The sequence below is a fragment of the Chroicocephalus ridibundus genome, unplaced genomic scaffold, assembly GCF_963924245.1.
Source record: "Chroicocephalus ridibundus unplaced genomic scaffold, bChrRid1.1 SCAFFOLD_587, whole genome shotgun sequence".
In the NCBI taxonomy this organism is placed as follows: domain Eukaryota; kingdom Metazoa; phylum Chordata; class Aves; order Charadriiformes; family Laridae; genus Chroicocephalus; species Chroicocephalus ridibundus.
Window position 1 is genome coordinate 14,789 of NW_026961603.1, and position 26,452 is coordinate 41,240.

Consider the following 26,452-nt stretch of genomic DNA (forward strand, 5'->3'; position numbering starts at 1 on the left):
GACATGGGGGTGACGGGGGACATGGGGATGGCAGGGGACATGGGGGACACAGGGCACACGGGGACATGGGGGTGACGGGGGACATGGGGACACGGGGATGGCAGAGGACATGGGGACACGGGGGTGACAGGGGACACCAGGGACACAGGCACGGCAGGGGACACGGGGGACACAGGGGACAGGGACATGGGGGTGACAGGGGACACAGGGATGGCAGGGGATATGGGGACATGGGGGTGGCAGGGGACATGGGGGACACAGGGGACACAGGGACATGGGGGTGACGGGGGACATGGGGACACGGGGACGGCAGAGGACATGGGGACAGGGGGACACAGGGGTGACAGGGGACACCAGGGGACACAGGGGACATGGGGCACACAGGGGTGGCAGGGACATGGGGGTGACGGGGGACACGGGGATGGCAGGGGACACGGGGGACACGGGGGACATGGGGACAGAGGGATGGCAGAGGACATGGGGACACAGGGGTGACAGGGGACACAGGGACACAGGCATGGCAGGGGACACAGGGGACATGGGGGTGGCAGGGGACACGGGGGACACCGGGGACATGAGGGTGACAGGGGCCATGGGGGACACGGGGGTCACAGGGGACATCGGGGACACGAGGACGTGGGGGTGGCCGGGGACACGGGGAGTCAGGGGACACGGGGGACGGGGGGGACCCAGGGCTGGGGACGAGGGGACAGCGGTGGCCGGGGAGGGGGGGGGGGGGGTGTCCCCCCCCGTCGCGCGGTGGCGTGTCCCCGGTGCCAGCGTGTCCCCGTGTCCCCGCAGACGTCCCCGACCCCCCCGAGGCCGTGCGCATCACCTCGGTGGGGGAGGACTGGGCCGTGGTGGCCTGGGACCCCCCCAAGTACGACGGGGGGCAGCCCATCATCGGTGAGCACACGCGTGTCCCCAACACGCCTGACAACGCACACGCGTGTCCTGACCCCGCCTGACCCCGCCTGACCCCATACACACATGTCCCCAACACGCCTGACCCCACACACGCGTGTCCTGACCCCTCCTGACTCCACACACGCGTGTCCCCAACACGCCTGACCCCAAACACGCGTGTCCTGACCCTGCCTGACACCGCACACACGTGTCCCCAACACGCCTGACCCCAAACACGCATGTCCTGACCCCGCCTGACACCGCACACGCGTGTCCCCGACACGCCTGACCCCAAACACGCGTGTCCCCAACACGCCTGACCACAAACACGCGTGTCCTGACCCCGCCTGATCCCACACACGCGTGTCCCCAACACGCCTGACCCCACACACGCGTGTCCTGACCCCTCCTAACCCTGCACACGTGTGTCCCCAACACGCCTGACCCAAAACACGCGTGTCCCCAACACGCCTGACACCGCACACGCGTGTCCCCAACACACCTGACCCCGCACATGCGTGTCCTGACCCCGACTGACCCCAAACACGCGTGTCCCCAACACGCCTGACCCCAAACACGCGTGTCCTGACCGTGCCTGACCCCGCACACGCGTGTCCTCAACACACCTGGCCCCAAACACGCGTGTCCTGACCCCGCCTGACCACAAACACGCGTGTCCCCAACACGCCTGACCCCAAGCACGCGTGTCCCCAACATGCCTGACCCCACACACGTGTGTCCTGACCCCACCTGACCCCACACACGCGTGTCCTGACCCCGCCTGACCCAAAACACGCGTCTCCCCAACACGCCTGACCCCACACACGCGTGTCCTGACCCTGCCTGACCCCCCACACGCGTGTCCCCAACACGCCTGACTCCAAACACGCGTGTCCTGACCCCGCCTGACCCCGCACACGCGTGTCCCCAACACGCCTGACCCCGCACACGCGTGTCCCTGCCCTTGCACGTGTGTCCCACGCGTGTCCCCTCCCTACGTGTGTCCCTGCCCATGCCTGTCCTGTGTCACCGCTCCTGGGTGTCCCCGTGTCCCCCCACATGTCCCCGTCCCCCCCCGTGTCCCCGTCCCCCCCCGTGTCCATGTCCCCCCCCGTGTCCGTGTCCCCCCCATGTCCGTGTCCCCCTCATATGTCCCTGTCCCCCCCCACGTCTGTGTCCCCCCTCACACGTGTCCCCGTCCCCCCCGTGTGTCCCCCTCCCCTCACACATGTCCCTGTCCCCCCCCATGTCTGCGTCCCCCCACATGTCCCTCTCCCCCCCAACATGTCCCCGTCCCCCCCCGTGTTCCTGTTCCCCCGGTGTGTCCCCGTGTCCCCCCATGTCTCCCTGTCCCCCCCCATGTCCCCGTCCCCCCTCACGTGTCCCCATCCCCCCCGTGTGTCTGTGTCCCCCCGGGTCTGTGTCCCCCCGTGTCCCCATCCCCCCCTGTGTCCATGTCACCCCCACACGTCCCTCTCCCCCCCCGTGTCCCCATGTCCCCCCCATGTCCACATCCCCCCACACGTGTCCCCATCCCCCCCCATGTCCCCCTGTCCCCATCCCCTCCCGTGTCCCCGTGTCCCCCCGTGTCTGTCCCCCCCGTGTCCCTGTCCCCCCCATGTCCCCCTACCCCCTATGTCCCCATCCCCCCCATGTCCCTGTGTCCCCCCATGTCCCTCTCCCCCCTGTGTGTCCCTGTCCCCCCCATGTCCTCATCCCCCGCTGTGTCCCCATCCCCCCCGTGTCCCCGTCCCCCCCCATGTCCCCGTCCCCCCCCATGTCCCCGTCCCCCCTGTGTCCCCATCCCCCCATACGTGTCCCCATCCCCCCCGTGTCCCCGTGTCCCGCCATGTCCTCGTCCCTCCATGTCCCTGTCCCCCCCCGTGTCCCTGTTGCCCCCATGTCCCTGTCCCCCCCCGTCTCCATCCTCCCCCCATGTCCCCATCCCCCCCCATGTCCTCATCCCCCCTGTGTCCCCATCCCCCCCATGTCCCCGTGTCCCCCCCATGTCCCCGTGTCCCCCCCCGTGTCCCTGTTGCCCCCATGTCCCCGTCCCCCCCCGTCCCCATCCCCCCCATGTCCTCATCCCCCCCTGTGTCCCCATGCCCCCCATGTCCCCGTGTCCCCCCCATGTCCCCGTGTCCCCCCCCGGGTCCCTGTGCCCCTGTGTCCCTGTGTCCCCCTGTCCCCCCCATGTCCCCGTCCCCCCCGTGTCCCCATGTCCCCATCCCCTGCCGTGTCCCCGTGTCCCCCCCCATGTCCCTGTGCCCCTGTGTCCCCGTGTCCCCCCCCGTGTCCCTGTCCCCCCGTGTCCCCGTCCCCCCCGTGTCCCTGTCGCCCCTGTCCCCCCATGTCCCTGTCCCCCCCCGTGTCCCTCTCCCCCGACGTGTCCCCGTGTCCCCGTGTCCCCCCCGTGTCCCCCCCGTGTCCCCATGTCCCCGTGTCCCCCCCTGTCCCCCCCCGTGTCCCCATGTCCCCCTGTCCCCCCCATGTCCCCGTGTCCCCCCGTGTCCCTCTCCCCCGACGTGTCCCCGTGTCCCCGTGTCCCCCCCGTGTCCCCATGTCCCCGTGTCCCCCCCCGTGTCCCTGTGCCCCTGTGTCCCTGTGTCCCCGTGTCCCCCCATGTCCCCGTCCCCCCCGTGTCCCCGTGTTCCCTGTGTCCCCATCCCTCCCCGTGTCCCCGTGTCCCCCTGTCCCCCCCATGTCGCCCCTGTGTCCCCGTGTCCCCGTCCCCCCCTGTGTCCCTGTCGCCCCTGTCCCCCCATGTCCCCGTCCCCCCCCGTGTCCCTCTCCCCTGACGTGTCCCCGTGTCCCCCCCGTGTCCCCATGTCCCCGTGTCCCCCCCTGTCGTCCCCGTGTCCCCGTGTCCCTGTTGCCCCCATGTCCCCCCGTGTCCCTCTCCCCCGACGTGTCCCCATCCCCCCCCGTGTCCCCGTGTCCCCCCGTCCCCCCCTGTCCCCGTGTCCCCGTCCCCCCGCCCGCAGGGTACCTGGTGGAGCGGAAGAAGCAGGGCTCGCGGCGCTGGATGAAGGTGAACTTCGAGGCGCAGGCGGGCGGGAGCCTGCTGTCCGCGCGCATGCTGGAGGGCGTGCGCTACGAGATGCGCGTGCTCGCGCTCAACGCCATCGGCCTCTCCCCGCCCAGCCACAGCAGCGCCCCCTTCATGCCCATCGGTGCGGCACGGGCACGGGGACGGGGGGGACTGGGAGGGACTGGGGGGACTGGGGGGACTGGGAGGGACTGGGAGGGACTGGGAGGGACTGGGAGGGACTGGGGGGAACTGGGGCACTGGGGGAATGGGGGGAACTGGGGGGACTGGGGGAATGGGGGGAACTGGGGGGACTGGGAGGGACTGGGAAGGGACTGGGGGACTGGGGGACTGGGAGGGACTGGGGAACTGGGGGAACAGGGGGGACTGGGGGGGACTGGGAGGGACTGGGGGGAACTGGGGGTAACTGGGGGGACTGGGGGAATGGGGAATGGGGGGACTGGGGGGACTGGGAGGGACTGGGGGAACTAGGGGGACTGGGGAACTGGGGGGAACTGGGAGGGACTGGGGAGACTGGGGGAGTGGGAGGAATGGGGGGAGTGGGGGGACTGGGGAACTGGGGGCACTGGGGAACTGGGGGGACTGGGAGGGACTGGGGGGACTGGGGGGAACTGGGAAGGGACTGGGGAACTGGGGGACTGGGGGAATGGGGGGACTGGGGGAACTGGGAGGGACTGGGGGGAATGGGGGAACTGGGGGGACTGGGAGGGACTGGGGGGACTGGAGGGACTGGGGGAACTGGGGAACTGGGGGGATGGGGGAATGGGGGGACTGGGGGAACTGGGAGGGACTGGGGGGACTGGGGGAACTGGGGGGACTGGGAGGGACTGGGAGGAACTGGGGGGAACTGGGGGAACTGGGGGGAACTGGGGGGAACTGGGGGAACGGGGGGACTGGGAGGGACTGCGAGGGACTGGGAGGACTGGGGGAATTGGGGGGACTGGGGGGACTGGGGGAACTGGGGGAATGGGGAACTGGGAATGGGGGGACTGGGAGGGACTGGGGGAACGGGGGAACTGGGGGGGAGTGGGGGGAGTGGAGCAGTGGGAAGGGACTGGGGAACTGGGGGCACTGGGGGGAGTGGGGAAATGGGGAACTGGGGGGAACTGGGGAAGTGGGGAAATGGGGACACTGGGAGGGACTGGGAGGGACTGGGGGAACTGGGGGACCGGGGGGAACTGGGGGAATGGGGAACTGGGGGGACTGGGAGGGACTGGGGGAACTGGAGGACTGGGGGGAACTGGGGGGAACTGGGGGAATGGGGAGACTGGGGAACTGGGGGGACTGGGAGGGACTGGGGGAACTGGGGAACTGGGGGGACTGGGGAACTGGGAGGGACTGGGGGAACTGGGAGGGACTGGGGGAACTGGAGGGACTGGGGAACTGGGGGGACTGGGAGGGACTGGAGGGACTGGGGGGAACTGGGGAACTGGGGGGACTGGGAAGAGACTGGGGGCACTGGGGGGAACTGGGGGACTGGGGGGACTGGGGGGAACGGGGGGACTGGGGGGACTGGGGGAACTGGGGGAACTGGGAGGGACTGGGGGAACTGGGGGCACTGGGGGGAATGGGGGGACTGGGAAGGGACTGGGGGGCACTGGGGGTGTTGAACTGGGGGCACTGGGAGGGCTCCTGGGGGGTCTCTGGGGGTCGGTTGGGGGTCCCTTGTTTGGGGGGGGGGTGGGGGTGGGGGGTGCGCGTGTGTGACGTCACGGCGCGCGCAGCCCCCACGAGCGAGCCGACGCACCTGGCGCTGGATGACGTCACGGACACGACGGCGACGCTGAAGTGGCGCCCGCCCGAGCGCGTGGGGGCGGGGGGCATCGACGGCTACCGCGTGGAGTACTGCCGGCAGGGGGGTGAGCCCCATAGCGCCCCATAGCGCCCCATAGCGACCCACACCCCGCCCCACAACCCCCCCGCCCGGACCCCCAACCACCCCCCACCACCACCCCCCCCCGAGCCCCACCGACGGCCACCACGTGGAGTACTGCCGGCAGGGGGGTGAGCCCCACGGCCCGCCCCATAGCGACCCATAGCGACCCACACCCTGCCCCACAACCCACCCCCGACCCCCAACCACCCCCCCCCCCCCCGAGCCCCACCGACGGCCCCCGCGTGGAGTACTGCCGGCAGGGGGGTGAGCCCCACGGCCCGCCCCACAGCCTGCCCCATAGCGACCCACACCCCGCCCCACAACCCCCCGCCCCGACCCCCAACCCCCCCCAGCCCACACTCTGCGGGGGGGGCCAAGACAGACACCCCACCCCACCCCCGACCCACACTCTGCCCCATAGCGCCCCAAACCCCTGCCCCACTGCCCCCCAACCCTTCCCCCAGCCCCATAGCAACCCGACCCCCTGCCCCACAGCACCCCAAACTCTCCTGCCCCCCAGCCCCACAGCAACCCGACCCCACAAGATCCCACCCCCCTGCCCCATCGACCCCCAGACCCATTGCCCCCCAACCCCCTGCCCCATTGGCCCCCCAAGCTGCCTCCCAGCCCCACAGCCCCATAACCGTGCTGCCCCACAGAGGATCAGTGGGTCCCGGCCAACGCGGAGCTGGTGGAGCACTGGGGTTTGGGGGCTGCCCCATTGCCCCCCAACCCCCAGCCCCATTGACCCCCTGCCCCATAGCCCCCCCAGCCCCATAGCATCCCAGCCCCATTGACCCCCTGCCCCATAGCCCCCCAACCCCATAAGGTCCCAACCCCCAGCCCCACAGCACCCCAGCCCCACAGCAACCCAACCTCACAAGATCCCAACCCCGTGACCCATTGCCCCACAGCCCCACAGCCCCCCAGCCCCATAACCCTGCTGCCCCCCAGAGGATCAGTGGGTCCCGGCCAACGCGGGGCTGGTGGAGCGCTGGGGTTTGGGGGCTGCCCCATTGCCCCCCAACCCCCAGCCCCATTGACCCCCAGCCCCATAGCCCCCCAGCCCCCAGCCCCATTGACCCCCAGCCCCATTGACCCCCAGCCCCCCCAGCACCCCAGCCCCACAGCAACGGAACCTCACAAGATCCCAACCCCGTGACCCATTGCCCCCAGCCCCATTGACCCCCAGCCCCATTGACCCCCAGCCCCACAGCCCCCCAAGATTCCAACCCCCAGCCCCATTGACCGTCAGCCCCATTGACCCCCTGCCCCATACCGCCCCAGCCCCATTGACCCCCAGCCCCGCAGCACCCCAGCCCCATTGCACCCCAGCCCCATAGCCCCCAGCCCCACAGCAACCCAACCCCACAAGATCCGAACCCCGTGCCCCGTTGCCCCCAGCCCCATTGCACCCCAGCCCCATTGACCCCCAGCCCCATAACCCCCCTGCCCCCCAGAGGATCAGTGGGTCCCAGCTAACACGGAGCTGGTGGAGCGCTGGGGTTTGGGGGCTGCCCCATTGCCCCCCAGCCCCACAGCCCCCCAGCCCCATATCCCCCTGCCCCCCAGAGGATCAGTGGGTCCCGGCGCACGCGGAGCTGGTGGAGCGCTGTGGGTTCACAGTGCGGGGGCTGCCCCATTGCCCCCAGCCCCATAACCCCCCTGCCCCCCAGAGGATCAGTGGGTCCCGGCGCACGCGGAGCTGGTGGAGCGCTGTGGGTTCACGGTGCGGGGGCTGCCCCATTGCCCCCCAGCCCCATAACCCCCCTGCCCCCCAGAGGATCAGTGGGTCCCGGCGCACATGGAGCTGGTGGAGCGCTGTGGGTTCACGGTGCGGGGGCTGCCCCATTGCCCCCCAACCCCCAGCCCCATTGCCCCCCAGCCCCATAACCCCCCTGCCCCCCAGAGGATCAGTGGGTCCCAGCTAACACGGAGCTGGTGGAGCGCTGTGGGTTCACGGTGCGGGGGCTGCCGACGGGGGAGAAGCTGCTGTTCCGCGTCATCGGGGTGAACATCGCGGGGCCCAGCCCCCCGGCCACGCTGGCCCAGCCCGTCACCATCCGCGAGATCGTGGGTGCGTGACGAGCCGTGGGGCTGCCCCACACGCCGCCCCCTGGCCCGGCCCCACGGGACGCTCAGCACCCCCCCCACACCCCACACGTTTCGCCCCAGAGCGCCCCAAGATCCGGCTGCCGCGGCACCTGCGCCAGACCTACGTGCGGAAGGTGGGGGAGCAGGTCAACCTCGTCATCCCCTTCCAGGTAAGGGGGCGCCCCACGGCGCTATGGGGCGCCCCGCGGCGCAGGACCCTGTAGGGCAAACCCCGCTTCAGGGGGAGTCCGGGCCCCATAGGGCGGCCCCCCCCGAGGCACTACGGAGAAGGTCCCAGCCCCACAGATGGGAATCCCGGCCCCATAGATGGGAGTCCCAGCCCCACAGATGGGAATCCCAGCCCCATAGATGGGAACTCCCAGCCCCATAGATGGGAATCCCAGCCCCATAGATGGGAACTCCCAGCCCCATAGATGGGACTCTCGGCCCCATAGATGGGAATCCCAGCCCCATAGGGCACCTCCCAGCCCCATAAATGGGACTCCCGGCCCCATAGATGGTAACTCTTAGCCCCATAGATGCGAATCCCGGCCCCATAGGGCACCTCCCAGCCCCATAGATGGAAACTCCTAGCCCCACAGATCGGACTCCCAGCCCCATAGATGGGAAGTCGCGGCCCCATAGGGCGGCCCCAGCCCCCACGGATGGGAGTCCCAGCCCCATAGATGGGAACTCCCAGCCCCATAGATGGGACTCCCGGCTCCATAGATGGTAACTCTTAGCCCCATAGATGGGAATCCCGGCCCCATAGGGCACCTCCCAGCCCCATAGATGGGAACTCCTAGCCCCATAGATGGGACTCCCGGCCCCATAGATGGTAACTCTTAGCCCCATAGATGGGAATCCCGGCCCCATAGGGCACCTCCCAGCCCCATAGATGGGACTCCCGGCCCCATAGATGGTAACTCAGCCCCATAGATGGGAATCCCGGCCCCATAGGGCACCTCCCAGCCCCATAGATGGGACTCCCGGCCCCATAGATGGTAACTCTTAGCCCCATAGATGGGAATCCCGGCCCCATAGATGGGAACTCCTAGCCCCATAGATGGGAATCCCGGCCCCATAGGGCACCTGCCAGCCCCATAGATGGAAACTCCCAGCCCCACAGATGGGACTCCCAGCCCCATAGATGGGAACTCCCAGCCCCATAGATGGGACTCCCGGCCCCATAGATGGTAACTCTTAGCCCCATAGATGCGAATCCCGGCCCCATAGGGCACCTCACAGCCCCATAGATGGAAACTCCTAGCCCCATAGATGGGACTCCCGGCCCCATAGATGGGAATCCCAGCCCCATAGATGGGACTCCCGGCCCCATAGATGGGAATCCCGGCCCCATAGGGCACCTCCCAGCCCCATAGATGGGACTCCCGGCCCCATAGATGGTAACTCTTAGCCCCATAGATGGGAATCCCGGCCCCATAGGGCACCTCCCAGCCCCATAGATGGGACTCCCAGCCCCATAGGGCACTCCACAGCCCCACAAACGGGAACTCCTAGCCCCATAGATGGGACGTCCCAGCCCCATAAATGTGGCTCCCAGCCCCATAGATGGGAACTCCTAGCCCCATAGATGGGACTCCCGGCCCCATAGTGCACCCCACAGCCCCATAGGCCACCCCCTAGCCCCATAGATGGGACTCCCGGCTCCACAGACGGCACCCCCAGCCCCATGGCCCAGCCCCACAGACGGGACCCCCAGCCCCATAGGGCACTCTCAACTCCATAGATGGGACTCCCAGCCCCACAGATGTGACTCCCAGCCCCGTAAATGTGACTCCCAGCCCCACGGATGGCACTCCCAGCCCCACAGATGTGACTCCCAGCCCCATAGGGCACCCCCAGCCCCACAGATGGGACCCCCAGCCCCACAGATGGGACCACCAGCCCCATAGATAGGACTCCCAGCCCCACAGACGGCACCCCCAGCCCCGTGGCCTAGCCCCATACCTGGCACTCCCAGCCCCACAGGGGCCCCCCAGCCCCACAGATGGCACTCCCAGCCCCATAGGGCAATCCCAGCCCCACAGATGGGGCCACCAGCCCCATAGATAGGACTCCCAGCCCCATAGGGCCCCCCCAGCCCCACAGATGGGACCCCCAGCCCCATAGATGGGACCCCCAGCCCCATAGGGCACCCCCAGCCCCATAGATGGGACCCCCAGCCCCATAGGGCACTCTCAGCCCCACAGGGCCCCCCCAGCCCCATAGATGGGACCCCCAGCCCCATAGATGGCACCCCCAGCCCCACAGGGCCCCCCCAGCCCCATAGATGGGACCCCCAGCCCCATAGATGGCACCCCCAGCCCCATAGGGCACCCCCAGCCCCATAGATAGGACTCCCAGCCCCATAGGGCCCCCCCAGCCCCACAGGGCCCCCCCAGCCCCACAGATGGGACCCCCAGCCCCACAGGGCACTCTCAACCCCATAGATGGGACCCCCAGCCCCACAGGGCACTCCCAGCCCCATAGGGCACCCCGCAGCCCCATAGATGGGAACTCCTAGCCCCACAGATGGGCCCCCCAGCCCCATAGATGGCACTCCCAGCCCCACAGGCCCCCCCAGCCCCACAGATGTGACCCCCAGCCCCACAGATGTGACCCCCAGCCCCATAGATGGGACCCCCAGCCCCATACCTGGCACTCCCAGCCCCACAGGGCCCCCCAGCCCCACAGGCCCCCCCCGCCCCACAGATGGGACCCCCGGCCCCATAGGGCACTCCCAGCCCCACAGATGGGATCCCCAGCCCCATAGATGGCACTCCCAGCCCCACAGGGCCCCCCAGCCCCACAGATGGGACCCCCAGCCCCATAGATGGCACTCCCAGCCCCGCAGGGCCCCCCAGATGGGACCCCCAGCCCCATACCTGGCACTCCCAGCCCTACAGGGCCCCCCAGCCCCCCAGATGGGCCCCCCAGCCCCACAGATGGGACCCCCAGCCCCATAGGGCACTCCCAGCCCCACAGATGGCACTCCCAGCCCCATAGATGGGAACTCCTAGCTCCATAGATGCGTCTCCCAGCCCCACAGATGGGACTCCCAGCCCCATAGGCCACTCCCTAGCCCCATACCTGGCACTCCCAGCCCCATAGGGCACTCTCAGACCCATAGATGGGAAGTCGCAGCCCCATAGGGCACCTCCCAGCCCCATAGATGGGACTCCCGGCCCCATAGATGGGAACTCTTAGCCCCATAGATGCGAATCCCGGCCCCATAGGGCACCTCCCAGCCCCATAGATGGAAACTCCCAGCCCCACAGATGGGAATCCCGGCCCCATAGGGCAGCCCCAGCCCCCATGGATGGGAGTCCTGGCCCCATAGATGGGAACTCCCAGCCCCATAGATGGGACTCCCGGCCCCATAGATGGTAACTCTTAGCCCCATAGATGGGAGTCCTGGCCCCATAGGGCACCTCACAGCCCCATAGATGGGAATCCCAGCCCCATAGATGGGAATCCTGGCCCCATAGATGGTAACTCTTAGCCCCATAGATGGGAATCCCGGCCCCATAGGGCACCTCCCAGCCCCATAGATGGGACCCCCAGCCCCATAGGGCACCTCCCAGCCCCATAGATGGCACTCCCAGCCCCACAGATGGGCCCCCCAGCCCCATAGATAGGACCCCCAGCCCCACAGGCCCCCCCAGCCCCACAGATGGGCCCCCCAGCCCCCCAGCCCCCCCCGCCCCGCCGCCTGCCCCACGGCGGCCGGTTCCGGGCAGGGGAAGCCGCGGCCGCGCGTGACGTGGAGCCGGGCGGGGGCGCCGCTGGGGGAGGACGTGCACGTGCGCAACTCGGAGCGCGACACCGTGTTCTTCATCCGCGCGGCGGCGCGCGCGCACTCGGGCGAGTTCGAGCTGCGGCTGCAGAGCGGCAACATGGAGGACACGGCGCGGCTGCGCCTGCGCGTCGTCGGTGCGGGGGCACCGGGGGACTGGGAGGGACTGGGAGGGACTGGGGGGACTGGAGAGACTGGGAGGGACCGAGGGGACTGGGAGGGACTGGAGAGACTGGGGGAGGGACTGGGAGGGACTGGGAGGGACTGGGAGGGACCGAGGGGACTGGGAGGGACTGGGGGAGGGACTGGGAGAGGGACTGGGAGGGACTGGGAGGGACTGGGAGGGACCGAGGGGACTGGGAAGGACTGGGAGGGAGTGGGAGGGACTGGGGGAGGGACTGGGAGGGACCGAGGGGACTGGGAGGGACTGGGAGGGACTGGGAGGGACTGGGGGCACTGGGAGGGACTGGAGAGGGACCGAGGGGACTGGGAGGGACTGGGAGGGACTGGGGGAGGGACTGGGAGGGACTGGGAGGGAGTGGGGGAGGGACTGGAGAGACTGGGAAGGACTGGGAGGGACTGGGGAAAGTGGGAGGGACTGGGAGGGACTGGGAGGGACCGAGGGGACTGGGAGGGACTGGGAGGGACTGGGGGAGGGACTGGGAGGGACTGGGGGAGGGACTGGTGGAGACTGGGAGGGACTGGGGGAGGGACTGGTGGAGGGACTGGGGAAAGTGGGAGGGACTGGGAGAGGGACTGGGAGGGACTGGGAGGGACCGAGGGGACTGGGAGGGACTGGAGAGACTGGGAGGGACTGGGAGGGACTGGGGAAAGTGGGAGGGACTGGGAGGGACTGGGAAGGACTGGGGAAAGTGGGAGGGACTGGGAGGGACTGGGAGGGACCGAGGGGACTGGGAGGGACTGGAGAGGGACCGAGGGGACTGGGAGGGACTGGAGAGACTGGGAGGGACTGGGAGGGACTGGGAGGGACTGGGGAAAGTGGGAGGGACTGGGGGAGGGAGTGGGGGGACTGGGGAAAGTGGGAGGGACTGGGAGGGACTGGGAGGGACCGAGGGGACTGGGAGGGACTGGAGAGGGACCGAGGAGACTGGGAGGGACTGGGAGGGACTGGGGAAAGTGGGAGGGACTGGGAAGGACTGGGAGGGACTGGGAGGGACTGGGGAAAGTGGGAGGGACTGGGGGAGGGAGTGGGGGGACTGGGAGGGACTGGGGGCACTGGGAGGGACTGGTGGAGGGACTGGAGAGGGACCGGGAGCACTGGGAGGGACTGGGAAGGACTGGGGGAAGTGGGAGGGACTGGGGGAGGGACTGTGGGGAGTGGGAGGGACTGGGGGAACTGGGAGTTACTGGGATGCACTGGGAGAGGGACTGGGAGAGACTGGGGGAGGGACTGGGAAGGACTGGGGGAGGGACGGGGGGAGGGACTGGAGGTTACTGGGGGCGGGACTGGGAGAGACTGGGGGGAGTGGGAGGGACTGGGGGAGGGACTGGGGGGAGTGGGAGGGACTGGGAGGCACTGGGAGAGGGACTGAGGGCACTGGGAGGCACGGGGAGAGGCACTGGGAGTCACCGTTAGTTACTGGGATGCACTGGGAGAGAGACTGGGAGACACTGGGAGTTACTGGGAAGCACTGGGAGGGACTGGGGGGGACTGGGAGAGGGACTATGGGGGTCACTGGGATGCAGCGGGAGCTACTGGGAGAGGACTGGGAGCACTGGGGGGGGGGCACTGGTCGGTCACTGGGAGCCCGGGGGGGGGGGTGTGTGTGTGAGAGTGGCGCGAGGCGGCGGGAGTCACGTGGGGGCGCAGAGCGGCCGGGCCCCCCCCTGCGCGTGCGCGTGACGGAGGTGTGGGGCTGCAACGCGGCGCTGGAGTGGGACCCCCCCCGCGGACGACGGGAACTGCGAGCTGGGGGGGTACAGCGTGCAGAAGGCCGACACCCGCACCATGGTGAGGGGCTGCCCCACAAGTGACCGCCCGGCCCCACAACTGACCCCTGCAACCCCCTCAGCCCCATAACTGACTGCTGTCACCCCCCTCAGCCCCATAACTGACCCCTGTCTGCCCCCCCTGCCCCATAACTGACCCCTGCCACCCCCCTCAGCCCCATAACTGACCCCTGCTCCCCCCCCGGCCCCACAACTGACTCCTGTCACCCCCCCCGGCCCCATAACTGACTCCTGTCACCCCCCCCGGCCCCATAACTGACCCCTGTCACCCCCTCGGCCCCATAACTGACCCCTGCCACCCCCCCCGGCCCCATAACTGACTTCTGTCACCCCCCCCCGGCCCCATAACTGACCCCTGCCCCCCCCCCCCCCCGGCCCATAACTGACTCCTGTCACCCCCCCTCAGCCCCATAACTGACTCCTGTCACCCCCCCCGGCCCCATAACTGACCCCTGTCACCCCCTCGGCCCCATAACTGACCCCTGCCACCCCCCCGGCCCATAACTGACTTCTGTCACCCCCCCCGGCCCCATAACTGACCCCTGCCCCCCCCCCCCCCCGGCCCATAACTGACCCTGCCACCCCCCCTCAGCCCCACAACTGACCCCTGCCACCCCCTCGGCCCCATAACTGACCCCTGCAACCGCCCCCTGCCCCATAACTGACCCCTGTCACCCCCCCCCGGCCCCACAACTGACTCCTGTCACCCCCCCCGGCCCCATAGCTGACCCCTGCAACCCCCCCCCCCTCCCCCGGCCCCATAACCGCCCCCCCAACCGCCCCCTAAGTGGGGGGGGGGGGGTGTCTGTGGCACGCGGAAGGCACGCGCAGCTCACTGTGGTGTGGGGCTGCCCCATAAGTGACCCGCACTGACCCGCATCTGCCCCCCCCAGCCCCACGGCTGCCCCCCAAGAGCCCTCTAAATGCCCCCCCCAACCCCCCAAAATGCCCCTTAAAGCCCCCTAAGTGCCCCCCAACCCCCCCAAAAGAGCCCTTAGCTGCCCCCCCAGCCCCACAGCCGCCCCCCCCCCCGCCCCATGGCTGCCCCCCCAGCCCCCTGGCTGATCCCCAGCCCCACAGCTGACCTCCCCACCCCCCCAAAATGCCCCTTAAAGCCCCATAAGTGCCCCCCAGCCCCCCTCAAAGGGCCCTTGGCTGCCCCCCCCAGCCCCCTGGCTGCCCCCCCAGCCTCATGGCTGCTCTTCCAGCCCCCAAAATGCCCCCTAAATGCCCCCTAAATGCCCCCCCACCCCCCCAAAATGCCCCCTAAAGCCCCCTAAGTGCCCCCCAACCCCCCCAAAAGAGCCCTTACCTGCCCCCCCAGCCCCACAGCTGCCCCCCCCCACCCCCCCAAAATGCCCCCTAAAGCCCCCTAAGTGCCCCCCAGCCCCCCTCAAAGGGCCCTTGGCTGCCCCCCCAGCCCCACAGCCGCCCCCCCCCCGCCCCCTGGCTGCCCCCCTAGCCCCCTGGCTGATCCCCAGCCCCACAGCTGCCCCCCCCCCCACCCTCCCAAAATGCCCCTTAAAGCCCCCTAAGTGCCCCCCAACCCCCCCAAAAGAGCCTTTAGCTGCCCCCCCAGCCTCATGGCTGCCCTTCCAGCCCCCAAAATGCCCCCTAAATGCCCCCTCACCCTCCCAAAATGCCCCCTAAAGCCCCCTAAGTGCCCCCAGCCCCCCTCAAAGGACCCTTGGCTGCCCCCCCAGCCCCACGGCCGCCCCCCCCGCCCCCCGGCTGACCCCCAGCCCCCCCGGGTGCCCCCCAGGAGTGGTTCACGGTGGTGGAGCACACGCGCCCCCCCCGCTGCACGGTGTCGGAGCTGGTGATGGGCAACGAGTACCGGTTCCGGGTGTTCAGCCACAACCTGTGCGGGGCCAGCGCCACCCCCGGGCTGTCCCTCAACACCGCCCGCATCCCCAAGGCCGGTACGGGGGGGGCACGGCCCCGGCGCCCCCCCTGCGCTGGGGAGGGGGGGGGCACCCACGTATCTGGGGCCCGTCGGGGTCTGGGGGGGGCACCCGGACCCCTGGGAACCCCCCAGAAAGGATGGGGAGGGGATGGGCCCCTCCTGCTTTGGGGGGTCACCCACATATCTGGGGCCCATCGGGGTGGGGGGGGCACCCTAGAGGTGTGGGTCCCATCTAGGTTTTGGGGGGGGGGCACCCACGTATCTGGGGCCCGCCGGGGTCTGGGAGGGGACACCCGGACCCCTGGGAACCCCCACTAAAGGCTGGGGAGGGGATGGGCCCCTCCTGCTTTGGGGGGGGCACCCACATATCTGGGTCCCATCGGGGTGGGGGGGGACACCCCAGAGATGTGGGTCCCATCTAGGGTTTGGGGGGGGGGGCACCCACATATCTGGGGCCCGTCAGGGTGGGGGGGGGACACTCCATGTATCTGGGGCCCATCGGGGTCTGGGGGGGACACCCGGACCCCTGGGACCCCCCCCCAAAGGATGGGGAGGGGACGAGCCCCCTCCTGCTTTTGGGGGGGGGGCACCCCAAATATCTGGGTCCCATCGGGGTCTGGGGGGGCACCCTAGAGATGTGGGTCCCATCTAGGTTTTGGGGGGGCAGGCACCCACGTATCTGGGGCCCGCCGGGGTCTGGGGGGGGCACCCGGACCCCTGGGAACGCCCACTAAAGGCTGGGGAGGGGATGGGCCCCTCCTGCTTTGGGGGGGGCACCCACATATCTGGGTCCCATCGGGGTCTGGGGGGGCACCCCAGAGATGTGGGTCCCGTCATATCTTCGGGGGGGCGCACCCAGACCCCTGGGTCCCCTCCTGATTTGGGGGGGGGCACCCAAATATCTGGGTCCCATCGGGGTTTGGGGGGGACACCCACACCCCTGGGACCCCCCCCCCCCCAAAAGGATGGGGAGGGGATGGGCCCCTCCTGCTTTGGGGGGGGCACCCAAATATCTGGGTCCCATCGGGGTCTGGGAGGGCACCCCAGAGATGTGGGTCCCCTGGGGGCTTGGGGGGGGGGGGGGGCACGTACATATCTGGGTCCCATCGGGGTGGGGGGGGCACCCTAGAGGTGTGGGTCTCCTGGGGGCTTGGGGGGGGGCACCCACATATCTGGGGCCCATCGGGGTGGGGGGGGACACCCCAGAGATGTGGGTCCCATCAGGGTTTAGGGGGGACACCCGGACCCCTGGGACCCCCCCGCAAAGGCTGGGGAGGGGATGGGCCCCCTCCTGCTTTGGGGGGGGGGACACCCCAAATATCTAGGTCCCATCGGGGTGGGGGGGGACACCCCAGAGATGTGGGTCCCATCAGGGTTTGGGGGGGGGGGGGGGGCACGTACATATCTGGGGCCCATCAGGGTTTAGGGGGGGCACCCGGACCCCTGGGACCCCCCCCCACAAAGGCTGGGGAGGGGATGGGCCCCCTCCTGCTTTGGGGGGGGCACCCACATATCTGGGGCCCATCGGGGTGGGGGGGGACACCCCAAATATCTGGGTCCCATCGGGGTCTGGGGGGGGCACCCTAGAGGTGTGGGTCTCCTGGGGGTTTGGGGGGGGCACCCACATATCTGGGGCCCATCGGGGTGGGGGGGGGACACCCCAGAGATGTGGGTCCCATCAGGGTTTAGGGGGGACACCCGGACCCCTGGGACCCCCCCGCAAAGGCTGGGGAGGGGATGGGCCCCTCCTGCTTTGGGGGGGGGCACCCAAATATCTGGGTCCCATCGGGGTCTGGGGGGGGCACCCCAGAGATGTGGGTCCCATCAGGGTCTGGGGGGGGGGCACCCACACCCCTGGGACCCCCCCCCCCCCCCCAAAGGCTGGGGAGGGGACGGGCCCCCTCCTGCTTTGGGGGGGGGCACCCAAATATCTGGGTCCCATCGGAGTTTGGGGGGGGGGGGGGGCACCCCAGAGATGTGGGTCCCCTTGAGATTTGGGGAGGGGGGGGGGAACCCGAAATATTTGTGCCCCCTCCCAATTCGGGGAGGGGGGGGGGGGCCACCCCAAATATCTGGGTGCCCCCACTGTTTTTTTTTGGGGGGGGGGGGGGGGCCTGGATGCTTGTGTCCCCCTGGAGGTTTTTTTTGGGGGGGGGGGGGGGGGGTGTCCAGAAAGGATTTTTGGTGTCTGCCCCCAGGATTTTTGGGGTGCCCCCCCCCCCTCAGTCCTTTGTGTGTGTGTGTGTCCCCCCCCAGGGCTGACGCTGAAGCTCCCCCAGTTCCAGGAGCACGATTTCCGCTCCCCCCCCGAGTTCCTGACGCCCCTGGTGGATCGCAGCGCCGTGGCCGGCTACACCACCGCCCTCAACTGGGGGCACCCCAAGGTGGGGGGAGGAATTTTGGGGGACCCCCCCCCAGCCCTGCCCCCCCCAGCCCAAGGGGGTGTGGATTCAAGGGGGAGGGGGGAATTTTGGCTGCCCCAACATCACCCAGCCCGAGGCGGTGAAGGCCAAGGGTTGACCTGGTGGCCCTGGGGGGGGATTTTGGGGTGCCGTCCCCCCGTGCCCCCCCAGCGCAGGGTGCAGGGGGGGTTTTGGGGTGCCCCTGACCCCTATCCATCCTGTGTCCCCCCAGCCCAAGGGGGGGATTTTGGGGTGCCCTAACGTTCCTCCCCCCATCCCGAGGCAGTGAAGACCAAAGGTTGACCGGTAGCCCCGTGGGGGCATTTTGGGGTGCCGTCCCCCAGTGCCCCCCAGCGCAGGGTGCAGGGGGGGTTTTGGGGTGCCCCTGACCCCTATCCATCCCCCGTCCCCCCCCCCCCCCAGCCCAACGTGGGGGGGATTTTGGGGTGCCCTACCTAGCATTCCTCCCATCCCAAGGCGGCGAAGGCCAAGGGTTGACCTGGTGGCCCTGAGGGGGGGGATTTTGGGGTGCCGTCCCCCCGTGCCCCCCCCAGCGCAGGGTGCGGGGGGGGGGGGTTTGGGGTGCCCCTGACCCCTATCCATCCTGTGTCCCCCCCCAGCCCAAGGTGGGGGGGATTTTGGGGTGCCCTACCTAACATTCCTCCCCCCATCCCAAGGCGGTGAAGGCCAAGGGTTGACCTGGTGGCCCTGGGGGGGGGATTTTGGGGTGCCCTGACCCTGTCCCCCCCCCAGCACAGGGTGTGGGGGGGGTTTTGGGTGCCTCTGACCCCTATCCATCCCGTGCCCCCCCCCCCCAGCCCAAGGGGGGGGTGGATTTTGGGGTGCCCTAACGTTCCTCCCCCCATCCCGAGGCACTGAAGGCCAAGAGTTGACCTGGTGGCCCTGGGGGGGGGCGGATTTTGGGGTGCTATCCCCCCGTGCCCCCCCAGCGTAGGGTGCGGGGGGGGGGTTTTGGGGTGCCCCTGACCCCTATCCATCCACCCCCCCCAGCCCAAGGTGGGGGGGATTTTGGGGTGCCCTAACGTTCCTCCCCCCATCCCGAGGCACTGAAGGCCAAGGGTTGATCTGGTGGCCCTGGGGGGGGGATTTTGGGGTGCCCGGACCCTGTCACCCCCCAGCACAGGGTGCAGGGGGGGTTTTGGGGTGCCCCTGACCCCTTTCTGTCCCCCCCATCAGCCCAAGGTGGGGGGGATTTTGGGGTGCCCTAACATTCCTCCCCCCATCCTGAGGCGGTGAAGGCCAAGGGTTGACCTGGTGGCCCTGGGGGGGGATTTTGGGGTGCCCTGACCCTGTCCCCCCCCCAGCACAGGGTGTGGGGGTGTTTTGGGGTGCCCCGACCCTATCTGTGTCTCCCCCCCAGCCCAAGGGGGGGGATTTTGGGGTGCCCTAACGTTCCTCCCCCCATCCTGAGGTGGTGAAGGCCAAGGGTTGACCTGGTGGCCCTGAGGGGGGGGATTTTGGGGTGCCGTCCCCCCGTGCCCCCCCCAGCGCAGGGTGCGGGGGGGGGGGTTTTGGGGTGCCCCTGACCCCTATCCATCCTGTGTCCCCCCCCAGCCCAAGGTGTGGGGGATTTTGGGGTGCCCTACGTAACGTTCCTCCCCCCATCCCAAGGTGGTGAAGGCCAAGGGTTGACCTGATGGCCTTGGGGGGGCATTTTGGGGTGCCCTGACACTGTCCCCCCCCCCCAGCACAGGGTGTGTGGGGGGTTTTGGGGTGCCCCTGACCCCTATCCATCCCCCCCCCAGCCCAAGGTGGGGGGATTTTGGGGTGCCCTAACGTTCCTCCCCCCATCCCGAGGCGGTGAAGACCAAGGGTTGACCTGGTGGCCCCAGGGGGGGTGGGGGGCATTTTGGGGTGCCGTCCCCCCGTGCCCCCCCCAGCACAGGGTGCGGGGGGGGGTTTTGGGGTGCCCCTGACCCCTGTCCCCCCCCCCCCAGCCCAAGGTGGTGTGGCTGAAGAACCAGGTGGCCATCGGGGAGGACCCGCGGTTCCTGGCCCGGCACAGCCAGGCGTCCTCACGCTGCAGATCCGCAAGCCCGGGCCCTTCGACGGGGGCGTCTACGGCTGCCGGGCCGTCAACGAGCTGGGGGAGGCGCTCACCGAGTGCCGCCTGGAGATCCGGGGTGCGGGGGGGGGTCCCCAATATCGGGGGGGGTCCCCAATATCGGGGGGGGGTCCCCAATATTTGGGGGGGGGGGGCCTGGGTTCTGGAAAGGGGACGGTGGGGTCGTCAGTGAGCCCTCACCCAAGTGGAAGTTGGAGATCTGGGGGGGTTTTGGGGGGGTCCCTAATATCGGGGGGGGTCCCTCGACACCCGGGGGGGTCCCCAAATCCAGGGGGGTCCCCAGTATCTGGGGGGGTCCCCAAATATTTTGGGGGGGGGTCCTGGGGTCTGGGAAGGGGACGGTGGGGTCGTCAGTGAGCCCTCACCCAAGTGGAAGGTGGAGATCTGGGGGGGTTTTGGGGGGGTCCCCGATATCTGGGGGGGTCCCTAATATCGGGGGGGGTCCCTCAATACCTGGGGGGGTCCCCCAATATCTTGGGGGGGGCCCAAATATCTGGGGGGGCAGCCTGGGGTCTGGGAAGGGGACAGTGGGGTTGTCAATGAGCTGCGGGAGGCTCTTAGCCAAGTGGAAGTTGGAGATCTGGGGGGGTTTTGGGGGGTCCCTAATATCGGGGAGGGTCCCTCAATACCCGGGGGGTCCCCAAATCCAGGGGGGTCCCCAGTATCTGGGGGGGCCCCAAATATTTGGGGGGGGGGGGGGGCCCGGGGTCTGGGAAGGGGACGGTGGGGTTGTCAGTGAGCCCTCACCCAAGTGGAAGGTGGAGATCTGGGGGGGTTTTGGGGGGGTCCCCGATATCTGGGGGGGTCCCTAATATCGGGGGGGTCCCTCAATACCTGGGGGGTCCCCAATATTTGGGGGGGGCACCCTGGGGTCTGGGAAGGGGACAGTGGTGTCGTCAATGAGCTCCAGGAGGCTCTTAGTCAAGTGGAAGGTGGAGATATGGGGGGGTTTTGGGGGGTCCCCGATATCTGGGGGGGTCCCTAATATCGGGGGAATATCGGGGGGGGTCCCCAAATCCGGGGGGGTCCCCAATATTTGGGGGGGGGCCCCGGGGTCTGGGAAGGGGACGGTGGGGTCGTCAGTGAGCCCTCACCCAAGTGGATGTTGGAGATCTGGGGGGGGGTTTGGGGGGGGGCATTGATAACTGGGGGCTCCCCAATACCTGGGGGGGGTCCCCAATACCTGGGGGGGGGATCCCCGGGCCCTGGGGGGGGCAGCAGCAGCCCCCCCAACCCCTCTCTCCCCCCACAGTGCCCCAGTGAAGGCGACAGCGAGGCAGGACGGTGAGGGGGGGGGGGGGATTAATTGGGGGTGGGTGGGGTTAATTGGGGGGGTTGCATTTAATTTGGGGGGGTGTTTAGTTGGGGGGGGTGTTTAATTTGGGAGGGGTTGTTTGGGGGGGGTGTTTAAATTGGGGGGGGCATTTAATTTTGGGGAGTGTTTAATTGGGGGGTGTTTAATGGGGGGGTAATTTCTGGGGTGTTTAATTGGGGGGGGAATAATTTGGGGCCGGTGTTTAATTGAGGGGGGGGGTATTTAACTGGGGGGGGGGTGTTTAATTGTGGGGGGGGGTAATTTGTTTTTTTTTTTAATTGGGGGGTGTTTAATTGCGGAGGGATTAATTTGGGGCCAGAGTTTAATTCGGGGGTTAATTTGGGGGGGCGTTTAATTGGGGGGGGTAATTTGGTGTTTTTTGAATTGGGGGGTGTTTAATTGGGGGGGTTGACTGGGGGGGGTGTAATTTGGGGCCAGAGTTTCATTAGGGGGGTTAATTTGGGGGGGGGTGTTTTAATTGGGGGGGGGGTGGTGCTTAATTCGGGGGGGGTTGGGGTAATTTGGGCCAGAGTTTAATAGGGTGGCTAATTTGGGGTGGGGGTGTTGGATTTTGGTGGGTGCTGCCCCCCCCCCATGACACCTCTCCCCCCCCAGAGCCGGAGGAGGTGGCCAGAGGTGCCCCCCCCGGAATAAATGGAGCCCCCCCAGCTCCTGGCTGCCCCCCCCCCGGTGTACTGTCTGTCCTTCTGGGAGGGGGGGGGGGGGGGTGGTGACAATGGGGGATGACCCCCTGGTGGTCCCCCCCCCCACCCCCGTATCCATCTCCTGTCCTTGTGGGGGGGCTGCTGATGGCCAGGGGGGTCGTGGGGGAGTGACGGGGGGGGTGACCCAACAACTGTGCCCCCCCCCCCAGCATCCATCTGTCCTTCTGGAGGGGCTACTGGCGGCCACGGGGGGGGGGTCCCGGGGGGTGCCCAGCATCATGGAGAGGGGTGACAAAGGGGGGTGTCCCCATGGCTGTGCCCCCCCCCCCCCCCCCGCCATGTCCCTCTGTCCTTCTGGGGGGGCTGGTGATGGCGGGGGGAGGGTCATGGGGTATGTGACAAGGGGGGGGGGTGTGACACGGGTGGCCCCCCCGTGTTCCCCTGTCCTTTTCGGGGGGGCAGGGGGTGGGGGACACAGGGGGACACGTGGGGGGACACGGGGAGGGGGGACACAGAGGGGGCTGGGGGGGACATGGGGGGACACGGGGGGACATGGGGCTGAGGGGACAGGTCGGGGGGGGGGGACACAGCGACACGGCTGAGGGGACACCGGGGGGGGGGAGGGAGGGATGGATGACAGGGCTGAGGGGACACCGGGGGGGGGACACACACGGGGCTGAGGGGACACAGGGCCACAACTGAGGGGACGCAGGGCTGGGGCTGAGGGGACACAAGCTGGGGGGGCGGTGGGGGACACAGGGATGGGGGGGGACGACACAGGGTGACAGCTGAGGGGACGCATGGCCGTGGCTGAGGGGACACGGGGCCATCGGGGGGGACAGGGCTGAGGGGACACAGGCTGGGGCGGGGGGGGGACACGGCCGTGGCTGAGGGGCCCCAGGCCGTGGCTGAGGGGACACGGGGCTGAGGGCCCCCAGGCCGGCGTCCCCGCGGGGCCTCCCCTCACCTGCAGGAGGTCTCTGTCGAAGAGCGGACAGTCCCTCAGCTGCCCGCGCTCCCCCCCGGGGCCAGGCAGCCGTCGCAGCCGCCCCTGGGGAGGCCGGGGAGAGCCCCGGGAGGACTCACGGAAGCCCCGGGATGGCGGAGCCGCCGCCGCCGCTCAAGATGGCGCCGGGGGGGGCCCCACAAGATGGCGCCGGGCGGCTTCGCGCCCCTCGGCGGGAAAGGGCGCGCGGCAGGCCACGCCCCCTGAGCGGCGACCCCACCCCCTTCCACATGGCCACGCCCCCTCCCCGCTTTGCCCCGCCCCGCATCCCCACGCCCCTATGTGGTAGAGCCCCGCCCCTTTCGGTGTAGCCACGCCCCGTCTCGCTTAACCACGCCCCCAAAAGACGTGGCCCCGCCCCCGTCCCGTCGTGCCCCGCGCGGCCAAGATGGCGGCCCCCGCGGTGGCGGCCGCCGCGATGGCGCTGCTGGCGCTGCTCGGGGCGGCGGCGGCGGCGCTGGGCGCCGGCGGGAGCTGCCGGGGCGGCCCCGGGCTGCGGGTGAGCGGCGGGGGCCGGGGGGGGGGAACCGGCGGCACCGCGGGTTGAGCCGGGGACGGAACCCGGCCCGGGGGAGGCGGGGGGGGGGGGGGGGGGGGGGCTGCGGTCTGACCTGAGGCGCTGCGGCCTGGCCTGAGGCTCGCCGTTAATATTCATGAGGGGGCGTGGCTGCGCGTGGTTGCTCATTAATATTGATGAGGGGGCGGGAAACCCCCCGCGGGGGTGTGGGGAGCTGTTCAGTGTGCGGTCATTAATATTCATGAGGGCGCGGGCTCGGTGTAACGACGGCTTATTAATATTAATGAGGGACCAGTCATCTCGTGGCGGGGCCTGATTAATATTCATGAGGGGGCGGGCGTTGGCCCACGGTGATTGGTATGTGCGAGGGAGCCGGTCCTGCGCGCTGACGGCTCATTACTATTAATAATTGTCACACAATATGGGTTTGTAGCTCATTAATATTCATAAGGTGTGCCGGCTTGGCTAATGACAGCTCATCAATATTCAGGAGGGGGCGGGCACTGCCCCCCCCCCCCCCCAGCGGCAATACTTAACGAGCGGGTGAGCCCTGACAGCTCATTAATATTAATGAAGGTGTGGCTATTACGGAGCGAGAGCTCATTAATATTAATGAGCACGGTTACAAAGCGGTTGGCGGCTCATTAATATTTATGCCCGGGCGGCTGTTACTGCCGGGGGGGGGGGGCCTCGTTAATATTAATGAGAGATGACGGGTGCTACTTGAGCGGCTTATTAATATTCATGAGGGCGGGGGAGTGTCCCCCTCCCCAGGGTCCCCTTATGGGGGGGGGGTGTCCCCCGGGTCCCCGTTACGGGGGGGGTTTGTCCCCATCCCGGTCCCCTGGGTCCCTTGTGGGGACACCCTGGGCTCCCCAGTTGTCACCCTGCGCCCCCCCTCGCCTTGTCCCCAGTGTGTGTCCCCCCCCCTCACTTTGTGTCCCCCCCCCTCACTTTGTGTCCCCCCCCCTCACTTTGTGTCCCCCCCCCACAGCCCGGCGACGCCGAGACCTGCGGCCTCTCCCTCCCCTTGGAGCACTCCTTCGAGCTGGGTGAGTTTTGGGGCGGGGGGGGGGACGGGACAATGGGGAGGGGGGGTGACACCCAGCCCCCTCTGAGTGTCACCTTCCCCCCGCCCCCCCCCAGATGACACCCCCCGCTTCCGCAAACGGGGGACGCTGGCCTGGAGCCCCGGCCCCGAGCCCGGCCTGACGCTGGCCCAGAAGCAGCTCAACGAGGAGGAACGAGCCCAGCTGCGGGTCTGAGGGGGGGCACGGGGGGGGCTTTGGGGAGGGGGGGGGGGGTTGTGGCCCTGGGGGGGTTAGCGGGGGTGGTGACACTGTCCTTGTGTCTGTGTCCCCCCCCCCCCCACCCGCCGCAGGAGGTGGTGCCGCTCGGGACGGGCTGTACCGGGTGCGCGTCCCCCGCAAGCCCCCGGCCCCCGGGGAGGAGAGCGGGGGCCACTACGTCACCTCCTTCGTCCGGGCGGTGAGTGGGGGGGCTGCCCCCCCTCCCCCCCCCCCCGTCTAATTGCCCCCTGACCCTCCTCCCCCCCCCCCCCCCGGCCCCCCCAATTGCCCCGACCCCAGCCGGGATCCCCAATTGCCCCCCGGCCCCCCCCTGCCAAGGGGGGTCAAGATGGGGTTTGGGGGACACACACACACACCCCCCCCCAGGGACCCCCCAGTTGCCCCCTGACCCGCCCCCAGGGACCCCCAGTTGCCCCCTGACCCCCCCAGGATCTCCAATTGCCCCCTACACCCCCCCCCCGGGACCCCCAATTGTCCCCTGACAGGGGGGGACCCCAAATTGGCCCCTGACACACACACACCCCCCCCCCCAGGACCCCAATTAGCCCCAATCCCCCCTCGCCGGGGCCCCCAGTTGCCCCCTGACCCCCCCCCCCAGGGACCCCCAGTTGCCCCCTGACCCCCCCGGGATCTCCAATTGCCCCCTACCCCCCCCCCCCCGGGACCCCCAATTGTTCCCTGACGCCCCCCAGGGACCCCAGGACCCCCAATTCCCCCCAATCCCCCCCTCCCCGGGCCCCCAGTTGCCCCCTGACCCCCCTCGGGGACCCCAAATTGCCTCCTGACACCCCCCACCCCCAGGACCCCCAATTCCCCCCCCACAGGGACCCCAGTTGCCCCCTGACCCCCCCGGCATCTGCAATTGCCCCCTACCCCCCCACCTCTGGGATACCCAATTGCCCCCTGACCCGCCCTGGGGACCCCCAATTGCCCCCTACCCACCCCCCAGAGACCCCCAGTTGCCCCCTGACTCCCCAGGGACCCCCAGTTGCCCCCAGTTGCCTCCTGACCCCCCCGGAACCCCCAATTCCCTCTGTTCCCCCCCCCTGGGACCCCCAATTGCCCCCGACTGCCCCCGGGCCCCCAGTTGCCCCTTACCCCCTCCCCCCCCCACCAGGGATCCTCAATTGCCCCCTGACCCCCCGTGGGGACCCCAAATTGCCCCCTGACACCCCCAATCCCCCCCTCCCCGGGGCCCTCAGTTGCCCCCTGACCCCCCCCCAGGGATCCGCAGTTGCCCCCTGACCCCCCCGGGATCTCCAATTCCCCCCTATCCCCCCCCCAGGGACCCTCAATTGCCCCCTGATCCCCCCAAGGATCCCAAATTGCCCCCTGACACCCCCCCCGCCAGGACCCCCAGTTCCCCCCAATTCCCCCCTCCCTGGGACCCCCAGTTGTCCCCAGTTGCCCCCTGACCCCCCCAGGGACACCTAATTCCCTCTGATCCCCCCCTGGGACCCCCAATTACCCCCTACCCACCCCCCAGAGACCCCCAGTTGCCCCTTGACTCCCCCCGGGCCCGCAGTTGCCTCTTACCCCCCCCACCCCCC

At 69.3% G+C, this 26,452-nt stretch overlaps 2 protein-coding genes across 2 annotated transcripts in view; both read left to right on the top strand.

Moving 5' to 3' along the window:
• The window catches only part of MYBPC2 (myosin binding protein C2), a gene marked incomplete at its 5' end in the record, with an annotated part of 36,873 nt that extends 14,784 nt beyond the window's left edge, over positions 1–22,089 (top strand). The window contains 14 exon segments of the mRNA XM_063322046.1: positions 802–906; positions 3,891–4,079; positions 5,680–5,814; positions 7,741–7,908; positions 8,007–8,095; positions 11,669–11,861; positions 13,556–13,623; positions 13,625–13,696; positions 15,458–15,617; positions 17,858–17,985; positions 19,962–20,019; positions 20,022–20,147; positions 21,342–21,373; positions 22,020–22,089. Of these exon segments, the coding sequence (XP_063178116.1) occupies positions 802–906; positions 3,891–4,079; positions 5,680–5,814; positions 7,741–7,908; positions 8,007–8,095; positions 11,669–11,861; positions 13,556–13,623; positions 13,625–13,696; positions 15,458–15,617; positions 17,858–17,985; positions 19,962–20,019; positions 20,022–20,147; positions 21,342–21,352 (1,502 nt within the window).
• A 1,337-nt stretch (positions 22,090–23,426) lies between these two features.
• Positions 23,427–24,874, top strand: EMC10 (ER membrane protein complex subunit 10). The gene is made up of 3 exons (XM_063322047.1): positions 23,427–23,574; positions 24,587–24,644; positions 24,739–24,874. The coding sequence occupies exons 1-3, from the start codon at positions 23,464–23,466 to the stop codon at positions 24,855–24,857; spliced, it is 288 nt and encodes a 95-aa protein (XP_063178117.1). The 5' UTR covers positions 23,427–23,463; the 3' UTR covers positions 24,858–24,874.
• Positions 24,875–26,452: the final 1,578 nt, after the last annotated feature.

Coding starts and splice junctions, on each gene's coding strand:
- EMC10 (XM_063322047.1), top strand. CDS start 23,464: ATGGCGGCCCCCGCGGTGGCGGCCGCCGCGATGGCGCTGCTGGCGCTG. Junction 23,575..24,586: donor GGGGCGGCCCCGGGCTGCGG/GTGAGCGGCGGG, acceptor CCCCCCCCACAG/CCCGGCGACGCCGAGACCTG. Junction 24,645..24,738: donor GGAGCACTCCTTCGAGCTGG/GTGAGTTTTGGG, acceptor GCCCCCCCCCAG/ATGACACCCCCCGCTTCCGC.